Source organism: Passer domesticus, chromosome 14 (assembly GCF_036417665.1).
Source record: "Passer domesticus isolate bPasDom1 chromosome 14, bPasDom1.hap1, whole genome shotgun sequence".
NCBI lineage: Eukaryota > Metazoa > Chordata > Aves > Passeriformes > Passeridae > Passer > Passer domesticus.
The window spans coordinates 800,317-817,243 of NC_087487.1; the positions used below are offsets into that span (position 1 = coordinate 800,317).

The following is a 16,927-nucleotide window of genomic DNA, read 5'->3' on the forward strand; positions in this document are numbered from 1 at the left end:
CCTTTTTAAGAGATGTGATAGTTGATGATTTAGTATGTGTTCTACTGTGTTTCTTCAGCTACAAGCTATGTAGGAGAAGCAAAAATGACCTTTCACCAGCTCCTAGAAGATAACTAGAAAATTAAATGACTGATTAAAGTAAGAAGATGCTATTTAGCATTTAGGTCTTCCATCAGTCTGCCTGTATGAAGTACACTTGAAGCTAATATGATCACAGCAGTTCTCAGTTGATCTCTGGTGGAATCAAGCATACCAGTTTGTCTTGCTTATGTCTTGCGTCCAGCTGTAATCTCTAAGCATGGTATAAAAATAATGACCTTACATGTGGGGATTTTTTTCTTTATCTCTTGCTTAAAAGACATCTTGGTGTACTAAGTACTGTAGGGCAGCTAATACATGATTTCTGAAGATTTAATACGAACTGTATTCTCCTTTCTCTCAGACCTTATAATATTTTGTCCCTTGCAGCAAAAGAATTCAGTGCAGTTGGAGATCTTGTAGTAGCTTCTTCAGTGTGTATTCAGGAGGGCAGGAGCATAAGCTCTGTTAGAACTTGTATAGTGGCATTAGGAAAAAAATCAAAGCGTTCCTGAGCAGTGGTGTTCAAGATACCACAGGCTTCTTTGAATTTTTGAAGTAGGAAATAACTGTGGTAAGAGTTGTGGTATTAAACTTATTAATGGTAAATGCTGGTTAAACTCCGTGGTACTGAAATTTTGCATGTGGGGGACAAAGTTCCATCCAAGTGGCTGTAATCTGAAGGCCTGTGGCTAAGCAGCATCAGGGCAGCTGTGTACATATTACTGTGAGGGGAGAGCTGGGGAGGCTGGTGAGTGGTGGCTGGGCTGCTCTTATGGGTTAGGAGCAGTAGGACCTCTGTCAGCCACGGGTGAGAATGAAAAATTCTTCTGCCTGCAGGTGTGTCTGGAGTACAGTAAGTTTGCAGAGGGAAAAGGTGAAAAAGAGGAAGATTGCTCTTGGAGAGAGGAGGGGGCAGAGATGGAAGGTGATGCTGAGTGGTTTGAACGCTTGAAAGATGTAAATTCCTGAAGTTAGAAGAAGGGGAAGCCTGGATCTCTTGAGTGACAACAGAGGTGATACCAGAATTTGCATAATGTGGGGTAACTGTGTACTGTGATAAAGGTGAGAGCAGGTCTGCAAGGAAACTTTCTGGAGTTAAGTTGGTGAGAGAGGGATATGTCACAACTTAGTTATAACCAGTTTTTCTGTTCCAGCAGTACTAGAAGCCATTTCTTGTTACTCTGGCATTGTCACACTCATGTTGATGATAACTGGCCTGTATAGCTGCAGAAGTAGGTAATTAATAACTCTTGATTATTAGAATGAGTCAATAATTTCAAGTAACTAGCCTTCCTGCAGGAATTTGGACACATCAGATTCTGTGCTGGTACTAAAGAGTACTGCAGAATCAGATTTACAAAATACCTTTTTCTTGAGCCCACGTGTGTAGCTGCTCTTAGGTAAAGCACTGCCAGCTTGAGCGTGTGTGTAACGTGTGCATTAAAGAGAACCCCTTGTGTCTGAGGGCTCCCGAACAACCAGCCTCTGACAACTGGCAAGCTGAGGGTACAAGCACACAGTGGGCTCTTGTGTATGAGGAGCAGGATAGCTTGATCCTGCTGCTGGGATGTGCTGTAATAAAAACCTGGACATAGTCTCAGGCCTACAGACCTGCTCCTAATCAGCAAGTCACTTAGTCTTCAGCAGTGCTGTGTGCTTTGCTCAGTTTTGAGTGTGGAGGATGTTTAACTTTATTTGTTGCTGTTAATGTTGGCAAAGCAATGTTCCTTAACTCCCTTAGGCTGGCCCTCCGTGATAGTGTACATATTCAGAGACTGCTTGCTTCTCAAGAACAACTGACTTGCTATGCTGTTAATGCAATCCTGTGGTGTTGAGTTGTGTTTGAGCAGCAGCTCCATAACATTTGGTAAATTTTTAGTTTGGGTCTGGACAAAAGTGGTAGGAGTGTTTGGGGGTTTTTTTTGTGCATTTCCTTGAGTGGAGGGATTATATGCTGCATTATTATGATGTGGAAAGTAAAATGCTGCTTCACAGTGATGAGCAGTAACTGTTTTGTCAGAAAAGAGCTTTTTTTTTTTTCATTTTCTTCTTCAAATTCCCATTTTAATTCTGTGTAGTTTTGTTCCACTGGACAAGTAGCCTCCTGCCTTTTACTTGGTATGGAGAGGGACTGAGGCTGTGGCAGCTGATAAGGGAATCTGATAAACCTGTTTTTTTCCAGGGTTGTGTGCAATTTCATGTATGGGAATTGGCTGTTGGGACATTTTGCATAGATCAAGTAATTTGAAGAACAACTGGCCATGAAAACTTGAACACAAGAAATGTAAGAATTACAATGCCACATTTGCATTCATGTTCGTGACCATTTGAAGTGATATTCTGTGCCTTTTCTACATTGGATGGAGATGTTTTGGCTTCTTATCAGGTGGTGATGTTTTGAGCAGTGAGATGTGTACCTGGAGAGAGATATGGAAGTAAAACACTTAAATATCTTAGATTATTCCACAAACTCTGAAGTTGCTGGCCTCTTGTATGTGCCTGTTTGAAAGCAGCAGTTGCTGAAGTTTTCAGGTTTGGTTTGTTTTCCTCAAAGTGTTATTTGCTGTCTTGGGTGTATAGAAATTTAAGAAGTTAAAGATTCCTTAATAATTTCAAGAGAATTCTTTGAACTTGGGCGAACTGGAAATTAGTGCAGATGAAGAAGCAGATTACAAACTGCTTGGATTTTGGAATAGTTTGTACACAAGTGAATTGCCATTGAAATACTGTCCCTTTTGATACTTCCTTAGTTCTGTGGTGATTGTTAGTGAAGATTGGCACTTGTAGATGCTGCTGAATCTATACATTGCAAAAAGTGTTCCGTGATCCAAATCAGTTGACTTAGATCCATGCTAAGACCACAGTGGTCCCTGTGCACTCATGCAGAAGGCGGCTGGAGAAGGTGCAGTGTCAGAGCACCTCACATGTGCCTGTGGCACTTGATGTGACAGCAGGGCAGTGGCTTTGCTCTCAGAGGAGATCTCCAGAAACATTCTGTATACTCACAACAATTTCCTCCTGGTTACTTTTGTGATAGCCTTCTGCAGTCGGTAGATGTTGTCTGTACAGAGAACTGTATTTTTGTTTGGGACAGTTTGTGGTTGCAGAGAGAATTTTACTGGCATCTGTAGAGTTGTGGTCTGTTGTGGTCTTTCTGCTCCATGAGGCACGTACCTTTGACCCTCCCGTTTCTAGCATGGCTGTGTTTAATAACATGAGCAACTCTGGAACAAGGTCCTGTGCTGCACTTGCCTCCTTCCCTGGAGAGTGTGTGGGAGAGGCCAGCTGTGACCCTGTTTGCTGTGCTGATTTAATGCGCTCCTGAAGGTATTGGCCTCTGCAGCGCTGAGCGTATCAGCAGAACTGACACAGAACAGCATTAGGGGATTCTTTCACCTTCTTCCTGCGAAGGTGCAGCATGATTAAGTTCTTGCAATCCCAGGGATCCTACCAAAGGATGATGCTTCACTGGGATTGTTGTCTATTGGCTGTAGCTGTCAATACAGCCATTAAATTAGAAAGTAGAATTGCAGTAATTTTGTGTGTTGTAGAGACAGATGTGTATTTCAGACAGCTGAACTTGGTGCCTTACCAAGTACAGGATTTATAGCAAGTGTTCTCACTGAACTGAGGCTGTTAGGCTTTAGGGAGGATGGAAGAAAAGTAAAGCTATATAGGCTTGCTTTTGGGCAAGTTTAATAGCATGTTATATACGATTTTAAAATTTGAGACAAAAAGCAAGTTGAAGCAAGTTCCTCTTGTTTCACTTTGCTTTCTTGCTACCACAAATACTAAATTTTGTTTTAAACCCTCCATTGCAAACACTTTTCTTATCTTTTAGAACTCCAGATCACTGATATATTAGATTCTTTAAGAAATTACACATTTTTCATATCTAAAAGTGCAAATGTTAGAGTATTGTAGTGTTCAATTACTTGATCTACTCAACACAGCAAATGGTGGTGTCTGAATGTTCAGAAATAAAAATTTGTGGGGGGGGTTAAGTAACAGGGAGTTTCTGGGAAATAGTTTGATTTGGATTACTTTCAATGAAAGTGATTCTTCATGCTGGCTGCTTTCTTAATTATTATAAAGGATTGGTTGAGAGGGCAGATGACAATCTGCTGGCTTTTAAAGTTTCTTAAGCCTGTGGATTTCACTGGCACTTGTGCTGCTAGTGGTAGAAAATGCTTGCTGCTTCTTAAGCTGCCTTTGGAAAATTTGCCTCTAATAATGGGAAACAATCTGTCAGTTGTGTAATCACAACTAATGCTGTTTTAAGTAGCTGTAAGTAGTAGTGTTTTATGGTCACCAAGCTCAGCTTTAGCTTTAAGAATGTCATCTGAAATCCTGATATTTTTGTTAATATTAACTCTGGGGTTTTTATTCTCAAGGCAGCTTGATACAGGTGGAAAAATAAGTGGTGAATAATTGACTAACAATTGCAAATAACATGTACTAAAGTGTAGCTAATTGTTGTTTATGCTTCAATATTTGTTGAATGTTCATGTAGGATGTATATATGACCCTTAATAAAGATCTGATTCTGCTGTTTAATTAAATGGACAAAATTGGAAAGCCATCTGTGATTTAAAATCAATAATTTGTCACGTGTTCATAGCTGCAAATGTTTTCAGCTTGAGAAGATTGTATTAGGCCTCTGGGATGTCTTGTTCCATTAGGATTTACTTTATTACCAAGATTTGGGTAAGCAAGAATGGTCTCTTTCCAGCCTTCTCTTAGTATTTAAGCTGGTTAAAAGACCTGCTTTTTGTATGTAAAGGTGGATGGAGAAAAATTTTGGGACTGAGAAAATTAATATTAGAAGGACTGCTAGGAAAATTACTTAAGTTTTGGTTGTATCTGGTATGAAAAGAGTAGAACTAGGTTCTGTCTATGGTGGGGATTTTGTGAAAACTAATGAACAGAAAAGAAAACTGGTTGAAATTTGTTCAGACAGTATGCTAAGGATTTTTAAAAGAAACCACCCCCACACTTCTTCCATCTAGTATGATTGGGAAATTAAAGAAAATTAAGAACTGTCACCATGTCGTTGTGATTTTAAACCATAATGCAGTAGCCATGTGTTTAATTGTATATTCCTACCATTTAGCTATGATAAAATGGCTCAGTTATGTACAAGGAGAGAAGATTTCTCTTTGGCCTTGTAGCAAACTGCAAGTACAGGTTGCTCTAATGTTAAGAGGGAGAGCAAGATGTTTTGTTTTGATTTAGCAACATCACAATTCTAAAAGTATTGTAGTAATTTAGAAATGTCTCATTTTAAAGTCTCTTTACTGATGTCAAAATTGTATCACTGTAGCTTTAGAAAGCAGGCTGAAGATTATATAACATTGCAAGGAAATGGCCTTATTGTTAAGGATGAGAAAGCTTAGATAGGATATACTTAGATGACAGATCCTGGCCAGGAAAAGCTGTCTTAATGTGTGTGTTCCTGGAATCTTCTGTCACATTTTGGTGCCTTTCCCCCCCCCTCTTTGGTTGGCAAAATTATTAAATGTAAGTAGCGCTCTTACAGAGGATGTAATGGAATGTCTGAACAGTGAGATCCCGTGTATATTCTTGTAACACAGTGTTTTTTCTAAATGATTTTGATCAGCTTTGAAATTGTTCCCATGGCAGGAGTGCAGGGCTTTATTCCCTTTGTATTTTGTGTGTTTATTAGTAGGCTAAATTCTTTCAGTGCACTCTGTCACAGAAGCATTTGCGTTCACAAAGCTCTCAGTCTGTCCTGGTGCTGATACAAAGAGTCTCTAGAAATGATGATGCCGTGAATTGTAATTGTATCTGTGCTGCTGTAAACATCCTGCCTTTGTCCTGCTGTGATGTCACTGCTGCCCTGTCACCGCTGCACTGCTGTGCCCACGGCCCTCCCTGGGGTGTGAGCCCTGCCTTCGCTTGTGGAGAGCAGCAAAAAAGCAGCAGTTACATAAAACATCTCCAGTACTGAACATGGGGAGAGCTGTGCCGCTGAGAGAGATTACAGAGACAAAATCACTGCATGGCAGCTCTCTAGTGAGAGGCTCACAGTAATGGGGCTTTTTAGCCACTGACAATTAATAGTAAAATAACTGCTATTTTAGGGTTCCTCTCATGAAATGTCTTTGAGAAGCCTGTGTTCCTTGCATGGACAACATCTCAAATCCATCTCTTATCTCTGTAGCATGCAGATACAGAAAAAAAAGCTGACTTAATTCTCTCAACAGAATTAGCTCATGTGAAGTTCAGTTGTTTGACCTTACAAACCACAAGCTTAGCTGTAAGTTGCCTGCTGTGGTTATTACAAACTCATGAGCCTTTTTATATCTCAAGTTCAGAATGTTTGAAGTTCATGTATGAATTCTGTATTTCAAAACAGTGACTCATATCCGTGTGGAAATCAGCTGTTCCAAAAATATGGATTACTTACAGAGCTAAAGAAACTTAATTCCATTTATATTTTTAAATTAAATGAATATATTTGTTGATAAGTGTGAAGAATTAAGAAGTGTAGCAACAAAATGGAAGTTTAATTGAATTTGTATTTTAATGTTAATAATCTGTTGTGAAAAAGTTGGAATGTGCAATTAAGTAATCATATTCCAAAAATCTAAAACTTGCAGTATTTTCTGACGCAGCTGAGTAAATATGCTTGCAGTGTTAAAATAGAGCCTGAGAAGTGCACTCTTCCATTTGTGTTTCAAAAGCTAGATTGGACTAAAAATTTGAATGGTTAATAATTTTTAGGACACAATCATCCATGTGCACTGTACACTAATAATCCAGGCAGTATCGAGTCCTTGTGGGTTTTCTCACCTGCAGGAGGGGAGGGCTTGTTTTCAGGGCACAAAATGGAGTGAGCGTAAACCCTGAGTAAGAGCTGTCACTATGAGCAGGAGGCAGCAGCACGTTCAAGCAGCCACTGCAGTGTATTTAAACTCACAGTGGGATTGCTTGATCATCAGACCTTCACTGTCAGTCATATCCCTGGCTGTTGGTGGACATGCTGCAAGTATTTTGGAGGAGATAATTAGATAGGCCCCCAGACTGGAACAGGTACTGGTCACAATAAAGAGTGTCCTACTGTGGGGTTGTTCCTTAAATTCTTCAGTGGAGAAATAAAATTGTCAGAAAAAAAGAATATAGACAGGAAAGAGTTGAGTTCCACTTTCTAAGCAGTCTTCAAATTCCAGATACAGTTTAGGCGAGAGGACTATCAGGTGTTTGTCTTCTATAAATATTTGCAATTAATAGACTTGTATAGGTCTGGAATAACATAATTTTAAAAATGCTTGATTAAAAAAAGGCCAAAAATACCTGTTAGCAGAATGGTGCGTACATGCACAGTCCAAATCTGACTGTATCTGGAGAATATTTTTATTCTGTTGAGTCTGAGGATTTTAAAGAAATAGATGGCTTGGTGAATCTTGGAAGGGATGTTGCTTGCTTTTTGTATTTCTTGACGGGAATGTTGGTGTAACCTAAAGTCATGGCAGTAGCGCTTACCCCTACTGCCTTTCTCTTAACTTCATGAGCTAGACAGAGCAGTTTGGGTCTCAAGAACACTGGGTCAAACAAGTATTCAGGCAGTGGGGCCACAGTTAGCTGAGATTCCCTTGTCCTGTTCCCCCTGCACATCTGGATCAGTGTGCAGTGGGAAAGGCTTGAGGTGAGAAGGTTGCACCAGTGCAGAAGACTTCACAAGTAGGTTGCATGTTATTAAAAATGAGTGAGATGTTATCAGTACAAAACCTGAAATACCTTTAATGAAGTTTAGCTCCTAAAAATAACAGTTTAGAAACCCAGTGGCAGCGGGGAATTCCGCTTTGTTTCTGCCACAAACATAGTGGTTAATCTCTTAAGTAGAACTGAGGAGAAAATATACTCTTCTCAAGCACTGTGTTGTGTGAAGGAGGAAGGTGATTAAACCACGTTGGTAAGCCTGCCTTAGCTGTAAATCTTGGCAAGCTGGACTTTCTTGATAGATCTTTGAGATGTTAGGTCTTAGTTAATCAAGAATAGATATTCAAAGGTCTCTGCTTTGTGGGGGAACAGCACAAGGGAATCTCAGCTAACCATGGCCCCACTGCCTGAATACTTGTTTGACCCAGTGTTCTTGAGACCCAGACTTCTCTGTCCATCTCATGGACATCTCATGAAGTTAAGAGAAAGGCAGGAGGGTAAGCACTATTGCCATGACTTTAGGTTACACCAACATTCCCATCAAAAAATACAAAGAGCAAGTGAAGTATGGTATTAGTGTGCTTTGAAGTGAAGATGAAAGATGTGAACAGTTTGTCTTTTTGTAAAGATACTGGCAATATAATGTATTCCTTTAAGGAGTTTTTGGCTGTGATTTAGAAAAAAAAATAGTCATAAACTTGAGGGGATTGAACTTGTTAAAAAATAAGTTTATTCAGAAGCTTCAGTTTACAGGTAGGATTTTAGACCTCTGTATCTAGAACTTCTCTGGAGTATGTTGTCAGTCTGTTTTGCCAAAGCTGATGTCCTTTAGTCATATGGCTTCATTTATGGGGTTCAACACTTCAGATAGAAGGTCAGCTAGGAAACATGCATTATTAAAAGCCAGTTTTGACATTCTTTCTTCATGTATTTTTCTCATTTTCAAACCTTGCTTGTTAACTGTTGAAGAATGAAGCATAATTTATTGTCTCTGGAATGAGAGATGGATTTTTTTCCCTTTTCCACTGCAGTGAGGGAAATGAATGAAAATTCCTTCATTAATTTGTAAGACCTGGGGATACAAAGATAATATCTGGTGATAAAACTGAGGTTCAGCAATTTGTCCTCAGCTACTAAAAGTTAATTGAAAGGATGAGAATAACTAAATAACTAAAGCAAAGCAAGTAAAATCCACACACATCAATGACATGAAGGGACACTTACTGTTGAGTTGGACGCTACATGGTATTTTCCATCCTCACAATCTTACCAAACCTGTGTGAGGAGAAAATTTGAGTTGGTTTTTAGAATGTCTGAGCAAGAGCCAAGGGCTTTCTGTTCACTTTTCTGTAGCAGGGGTCTGCCAGGCACCTTTGGAAGGACTGCATGCTGTGGCACCTTAGTGGCTCCCCTGAGCAGCTGTGGGTCACCTCTTTTCCATGGGTTCCATGTGCCCAAACCATGGCTTGCTGTGGAAAATGGAGCATACTTGTGATCCTTGGGCTCATTTGGTGTCACCTGGCTGTGTCCTGGCGCCTGCCTGCCAGCTGTGGGACTCTGGATGGAATGGAGTTATGATGTGAGCTCTCCTGGATTCAGTATATTGCATGAGAGATCCTCAAGAGTGAGGTGTCCTCAATGGGCCTTGGTGGTACGAAGATAAAATGGCAGATTTTGTCTGGGGTTAAACTGTGATCTACCAGTTAAACTGTCCTCTGGGGCGTTTGAGGTGTATTGCTTTTGGCTGAGGGTCAGTGCCTGAAGAGTTTCAATTATCCTGTTTGAGGAGGAAATCTAAAGATGCCAACTTTAATCACTTTCGCAACTTTTCTTTGCAGGAAGCTGTGTTTTTATGAAAAATCAGCATCAGTTTTATTCTTTGACATGTACTACTTGTGATTCCATTTTTTGGTGATTATCACCCATACTACATTCTTAAATTTCTCCCTCCTGCTCCACTTGCCCCCAAGGTTTAAACATTTCAGCACTGTTTCTTATGTTTATCCATCATCTGAGAGACAAAAATAGGTTGAAATACTAGAAGAACCAGTTGGCTGGATTTCTTTCAATTTCTTTTGCATTAGCTAAAAATGTGGTGTTAAAAACTGCTTTGTTACCTGACATAGAGTAAGATTAAAGGTGGTATTAACGCAGTGTTATGAAATTTTGGGGGTAAATGATTTTTAAAAGCTTTGGGATTTTTTGTATATTTGTTGGGTCTTGTGTTTTGTTTTGTTTTTTTAACAGGAATCTTACCCCTCTTCATCACCAATATGGTTTGTAGAATCAGATGACCCAAACCTGACTTCAGTCTTAGAGCGTTTAGAAGATATTAAGAAGAGCAATACTCTGGTGAGTGAAGTAATTTGGTTATTTTGGACATTTACTTGGGATTGGGTCCTTACTTGGCTTTGTCACATTAACAAGCAGGTCAGCTAGTTCAGTTCTAGGGTTATTTGGGGGATTTTATAAACACAACTTTCTCTTCCAAAAAACCTTAGGAGCCAAAAGTAATCAAAAATATTTGAGGCAAGAAGGAAAAGGCCCTTCTTTTAGAGAGTAAGCTTTTAAGTAAAGTTTCAGCCCCAGTTATTAGTGTGACATTTTCTGAAAATATTTAAACAGTGAAGTGGATGAAAATGTTAAAACTGCTGAATAAGACAGCTGTTGTAGAATTTTCTTTGCACAGAAGTCAATTGCAGAGGCAAAACTTTGTACTCTTGAGAATGTATATTCTCCAAACCATGACCCTAATACCAAGAATTCTTGGTTTCTTTAATCTGTTCCTTCTATCAAAGGAAGCTTGACCTGATGGCTTCTGGTTCATCAGAATGTTCCTTAGGTACTGATCCATTTAAGCAGTGCTGTAACTTTGGACAATTGATACTTAAAGGAAATCTTTGTATACAGATTCTGATGGCTGTTTCATATGTCAGAAGACTCAAGCATTGTATCTTAGTTAAATACCCTTTCATGTAGCAATGGGAGCTCAGGAGAAAGGCACGTGAATATAAAAATTGACTTCCTAGTTTCTGTAGGAAACTGTCCTTGAATAGTGCTTGGAAATAAATTTGTACAGTACAAATGCAGTTTGTGCCACCAAAAGGAGTATTGCAGCATACTGACAAGCTCAGGTGATCTTTATTAATATATTGTATAACATTTTGTGTTTATTTTGATGAATGTGAATGCGATACATACTAAACAAATCAGTCTGCAGAATACTGCTTATTGCATGGATTATGTGCTTAGTATTTGTCTGGTTTGGGAAAAATTGGGAGCGTTCTTTCTTAGGAAAACCTACTTGTTATGTTTCCTGGGATAATGTTCACCTAGGATCCCTAGCCTTATGTAAGAATATACAAGTGTCGTTTTCTGAAGGTTGTTTAGGATGCATTTGACTTCTAGCAGAAATAATTAGGTAACTAATAAGAGTGAGTCTTTTTGGGCCTTGCCATAATTAAAAACAGTTGTAAAGTGCTTTCATGCATTTTGTTGGATCTGATTGCACAAGATGTACATCTTTGTATTTTCTACTTCAACCTATGGTTTAGACTGAACTACATTCAGAAGAATATTATAAATATTAATCTTTAAGCTTTGCCTAGAAAGGGGCAGTAGCAGAAAATCTGGCCTGATGAGCTTTTTGCTTAAAGACACTTTTCAGAAGATTGTGCAGCTTAAAGCTGGTGTGGCTGATATTCAGCCTAAAGGTTCTGAACAAGGTATTTCCTGTGTGCAACTGCCTGCAAGAGGCTGGAAAGCTTTGTTGTAAACATGCATGGGACTTGCGGTGCTGAATTGCATATGCACACACACTGCTTATGTAGCTGGTAAGAAAACAGCTTCTGCTGTCAAGATTGTACTTGCCCATGTGAAAAATCTGATGGGTTGATGTAATAGACACCTGGGATGGCCCATTGGTTTCTCAGGAATCCGCCCTGCTTTGTGCTATGCCAAGGTGAAGGCAGATGGGAGTGGTTGAGGAGACAAATACTTGTGCTACAAAATCTGATTTCTTTTTTGGCTCCAAAGACATGGCTTGCAACTTTTTGATTTATTTTTTTTTTTTCTCCCTACAACTCTTCTCCATAGAACTTCCTCCCTCTTAACGGCATGGAGCACTCACACAGACTTTTTGCAGCAAAGTAGGAAGGGATAGGGGAGTACGTATAAAAATCTAAAGGCTTCTAATTTATCACATAAAAATTCACTTTGGTTGATTTAGGATAATCTAGAATGTTTCAAACTAGTTTTCATTTAATTTACTGCAGGAAAAGGATCATTAGTGCCATGTTGCTCTATACTCAGAGTTACCACAACAGTCAAATTTTGAATGGAAGAAGGCATAGGACTCTTCCAGGAGCTCAGCTGTGCTAAAAGCAGTGCTAGCACATGTACCCTGGTTTAGCCTTTGGTGTTCTACTGCCCTTTCTACCTGCTTTGTAACATGGGACAGGTGTCAGGAAACTGAAGGACATGCTCTTCAGTTCACATGTTTGACATGTGGAAGCCTTGTCATTTGACATGGTAACACAAAAACTGGTTTATGATGTCGAAATCATACATATGTTTCCTGGAAAATCTTCCTGTGGGTCTGAAACTGTTAGTTACCTTGCACCAGCATGTTGCTTTTACTATGAAAATTCGTCTAAATGCAAAAAATGTTGAATGGTTATTAAGAATGTGATCAGTATGGATATCATCAGGTTTGGACAGCTTAGCTGCTTGGTTGTCAATGTTGGGCAAGTTTCAGTCAGCAGATGAAGAGGCTACAGAGTTCTTTCAGCCCCTAGTGTCTCCTGAATTTCCTTCTGCAAATCAGCCATTCTTTAGATTTTGTAAGTATGAAACTGCCATCTGCCTTCTAGTGGCTGTGCTATGCAAAAGAGGAATCTTACTGTGATTTCCCTTGTTTGTTTAATATGATGGAAGTCACATGATGTGAGTCAAAAGCCTCAAACCTTATTTCATGAGATGTTAAGTATAACTCTACACTATTTGGAGGTTTGCTTTTTAAAGAGAATAGGGAAATGGGCTGAAATTCAGAGGCAGCTTTAATTCTCACACTCTCTAGACCTTAAACTTGCATGGCAGATGTCAAAAGGAAGTACACTATTCCTATTTACAGCTTGGGTAAGCTGCTGTCTTGTACACTGCTTCTGTGTTAATATTTTAGATTAAATCCCACATTTCAGGGAAGAATGTTGTCTCTTGCAAACTCCCAATGTGGCAGCAGCTATTTCTGTAGTGGGAGTCAAAGAGACAAAATGCAAGAATCAGCTTTGCTTTAGTTTGAAACTGCCCAAGGCTGCTGAGTGTGGGGGACGCCAGGCAAGGTACTGTCACTGTTACCTGATAACCAAGTAGTGGCCACATTCCAAGTGACTATTATTGCTTCCCTCTGTTTCCATTTGTAGCCCTCTTCAGCACTTTCTCAGTGGTAGGCTAAGATTTATTGATGCATTTATTTTTATATAGATACTGTGGGTGTAGGTAGAGACACATAGAATAATTAAGTCTTTCTGTGCTTAAACTGTGCTTCTTAAATTAATTTTTCTTCATAATCAGGAAACAGGGTGTTTCATAGTGCGCCCAGCAGGATATTAATATCATCAAAGGTATCCTAAATTTGTTAATGCTTTCATACTACATTAGGAAGATATCTTCATACATAAAAAAGCCTCCTAGTCTAGGCTGGGTTTCAGAAAAAATTGTTTGAAACTGTTTTTGGATGTGCAGAACATTAAGATAGGAAACAAAATTCCAAGAGGTGTTTGTGTTCTAAACCAGCATTATGGTGTCCAAAAGAGCCACCAACTTCTCAGAACTCTTGAAGCATTAAAAATTATAGAGGATGTGTATTCTAATGGTGTAATTTTTGTTATTTTGATATTAATTATAATAATTATAACAAATTTAGAAATCTGTTGTGTTTGGTCACGTGAGAGTTTCCCTTGTGCAGGCTATTCCCTTACCCTGTGGGTTATGAGTTCTGGTTGCTGTTTACTTTGTGCTCTAGGCAGTTTGTATTCCAGGGAAACTACTGGTGTGCAGATAGCTCACTTTTCTTCAGTAGCCTCCAACTGTGTGTGTTAAGCATTCATTTTACATTAGTCAAGCCTGTGAAGATACCCTGGAAATACATTTAAATTATTAACACATGACAGAAATCTGCTCTCCCTTTGAAAGTCTGTTCATGTACATACCAACACATACCAAACCATGCCAGGCCCTGCTTAGAGCACGGGGCTAGATCAGATGTCTTCCAGACGTGACTTTCAGCTCAAATTACCCAGTGATTTTTCATACAGATGAGCAGAGGATAAGGGATACCAGTGATGGTGATCCATGGCAGAAAGATCAATGGTATTAAATTAATTCCTGTGGAGGAAAAGTGTAGCAATAAGGAAGAAGTGTGGAAGGGCTGTGCAGATGGGATCAGCTTCTTGCCCTGCCACCACCTTTGCAAATTGTAGACACTGATTGCAAATAAAGCAGCTGATCTATAAAAATGAACTGCAGTCTGAGTTGCATTAAGCTAACTAACCCTGCAGTGTAGAATCCTGCCAAGGAAGAGGATCCCTTCTCTCAGCAGGTCTCTGCCTCCCCCTTCATGATGAAATGGTGCTTGTGTGCTGAAGGACACCAGAATTGATCTGCCACAAGACTGATAAGCTGCCACACAGTGGTGTGATCTGTGGTGCAGTGGAAATGAGAAGGTGAAGAGCTGCTGGCAGCCCTTGTCAGGCACAGCTGTAACTCAGCCCAGGCTGTGCCAGCACCTTGTTTTGAGGGTGCTCCTGTTCCTCGCTTGTGGCGCTGTGCTTGGAAGCAAGGGAAGCTTACAGTGTGGTAGGTCCTGGCTGCAAAAATTCCTTCTGAATTCCAGTTCAGCTGACAGGACTAATTGTGGGGGGGAGGGGGAGTGAAGGAAGCAGGGCAGGAAGCAGTTCTTAACTCTCCAGCCCTTACTGTCTCTGTCAAGTCACATCTAAAACTGTGTTCATCTGCTTTTACAAGGCCGGTGCTAATTGACCAGCCCAATGGTGGCAGTCTTCCCTCACTGCTTAGATTTATTTTTGTATGATTCACAGAAGATTTAAACAAATTATTGGCTCTGTGAGAAAAACTAAAGCTCCTAGAGTGGTATGGTTTGTACTCCAGCTCTCCACGAGGCAATGCTTGTGCAGAGAAAAGGCTTCTCAACAAAATGTGTAGCAGTGCAACTTTAAGCGTCTTGAACATACTGAAAATAATATTTCTGAGACCTGTGGTTCTGTCTGGCAACTAACTTTTTGATTGATTAACCTGATTCCTGTCTGCTAAAAGATTTCATGATGTTCTGGGTACCTGGGACGCTTCAAACAAGTGTAGAGTCTTAATGCTTATGAGAAAGGTGATTGTTACAGAAGGGTTTTTTGCCAAAACCTATCATGTCTCATGTATATACTCCTAAGAAATGTGGTTCTGGTGCCCCAGTCCTTAAGGTGATGTCTGCTTTATTTTTGAGTTAGGTTGATGATCTGCTTTATTGTTGGGTTGGGTTGACTATCGTGAATGATGCAGAAACAGCAGATATGGTGTGTGATAGTGCTCTAATGCAGGCTGGTACCTCAGTTCATGGCCTCAGATGGATAAATAACATTCCTGTGAAACACAAAGTGGAATTCTGCTGTAGAAGGGAAAAGCACTGAAGCTTTCAGATAGGAAAATGTTGCCCTTATGCTATCACTGCTAGTGATTAGGGCTTGGAAATGAGCTCTTAACCCTGGAGAGACTGAATTTTTCACTTCCAGTGGGGTAAGGTGAGAGCATTTCAACTGGCCAACAGCAAGACTTTAGACATATATTTTGAGTGCAGAAATGATTGTCTTGCTTGCTACCCTCGACAAGTGGCAAGACAAATTCTCCTTGGTTTTTGGAAGAAAAGTCCATAAATGGATATATAATTTCTGTAAGCTTCATCTAGGTTAGTATTTTGCAAATGATGAGATGTTGACCCTTTTACAAATGGATTTTGCATTTGTTTTTTTGTTTGGCTGACATATCTTGGAAAGGTAGGAAATGCAGTAGTGTAGTCTTTCGTGTCTTGCCCTTAGCTAGGAATCTGAGGCTGCCTAGAGAAAGTGAAGGGCTATAGAAATCACCTTCATTAGTGTGGTGATGAAAGAGCAGAGTTAGTGTTTGTTTCTGCAGAAGTAAATTTTTTTTCTGGCTTGCATTAGTGAGTGTGAGGTGGTGCATAGTTTGCAGTTAACAGAGCACAATCAGTGGAACAGGTTGGAAACACCAGTCAGAGATAGTAACAGATTGTGCCTCACCCTGTCACAAGATACAGCAAGCAGAGTGCCTGGGCTCCAGCTCAGAGCCTGCCTGGCTCCTGGGACTTGGACAGGGTTGGTCCTGCTTCTGCTGCCTCTCTGGTGTGCCCTGTAAAGGCATTCAGGGTATGGAACAACCAGACTGTTCCTCCTTGGTTATTTAAGCTGCAAAATGGGAATGGAGCATTTTGTCTCATGGAATGTGACCGTTTGCTTATTCCATAGTGATGTGCAGCTCAGACACCTATGCTTGGAATAGATGACACTGTCAGCAAAAATTGGTTTTCTGCTCATGGCTTTCTTCTTGGACATAGGAAGATGAGTGAGAGTCATTGTTAACTGGCCATGATCTTGAGTTTCTCTTGTGGGGGTTTTACTACAAAGATTACAGAGGAAATTTTATTCTGGCCCTAGCAGATTTAAATGCTGTGCACTGACTTTAAGTTCAGTATCAGTGTGTGAAGAAAATTCAAAATATATTTCTCTGTGCTTTGGTTTATTTAAACATATCCATGTTTTCTTGTTGTTTATAGCTTCTTCAGCAGCTGAAGCGATTAATATGTGACCTCTGCAGATTATATAATCTTCCTCAGCATCCAGATGTTGAAATGTTAGATCAGCCATTGCCAGCTGGACAGGTAAATCAAAAAGCTGTGGACACCTTCTTATGCCGATAAAGGAGGTTTTTTTTTTTTAAATCCAAGAAACAAGATAATGGGAAAGAAAGACTACACCTTGTATAAATCAGAACTGGGATATGAAGCATTTCTGCATTACTCTGTCCTCAATCTGAATTTTGTTTGCAAAACCCATTTAATAATGGTGATAATATTACACAA

The 16,927-nt window shown here is 39.8% G+C and overlaps 1 protein-coding gene across 2 annotated transcripts in view; it reads left to right on the plus strand.

The window, feature by feature from the left end:
* UBE2Q2 (ubiquitin conjugating enzyme E2 Q2) overlaps nt 1-16,927 on the plus strand; it is a 45,565-nt gene that overhangs the window by 6,136 nt on the left and 22,502 nt on the right. The window contains exons 2-3 of one of the 2 annotated variants that reach the window (XM_064389726.1): nt 10,012-10,116; nt 16,622-16,726. In XM_064389726.1, the coding sequence (XP_064245796.1) occupies nt 10,012-10,116; nt 16,622-16,726 (210 nt within the window). The remainder of the gene's footprint in view (nt 1-10,011; nt 10,117-16,621; nt 16,727-16,927) is intronic. The other variant, XM_064389727.1, reaches the window with a different exon arrangement.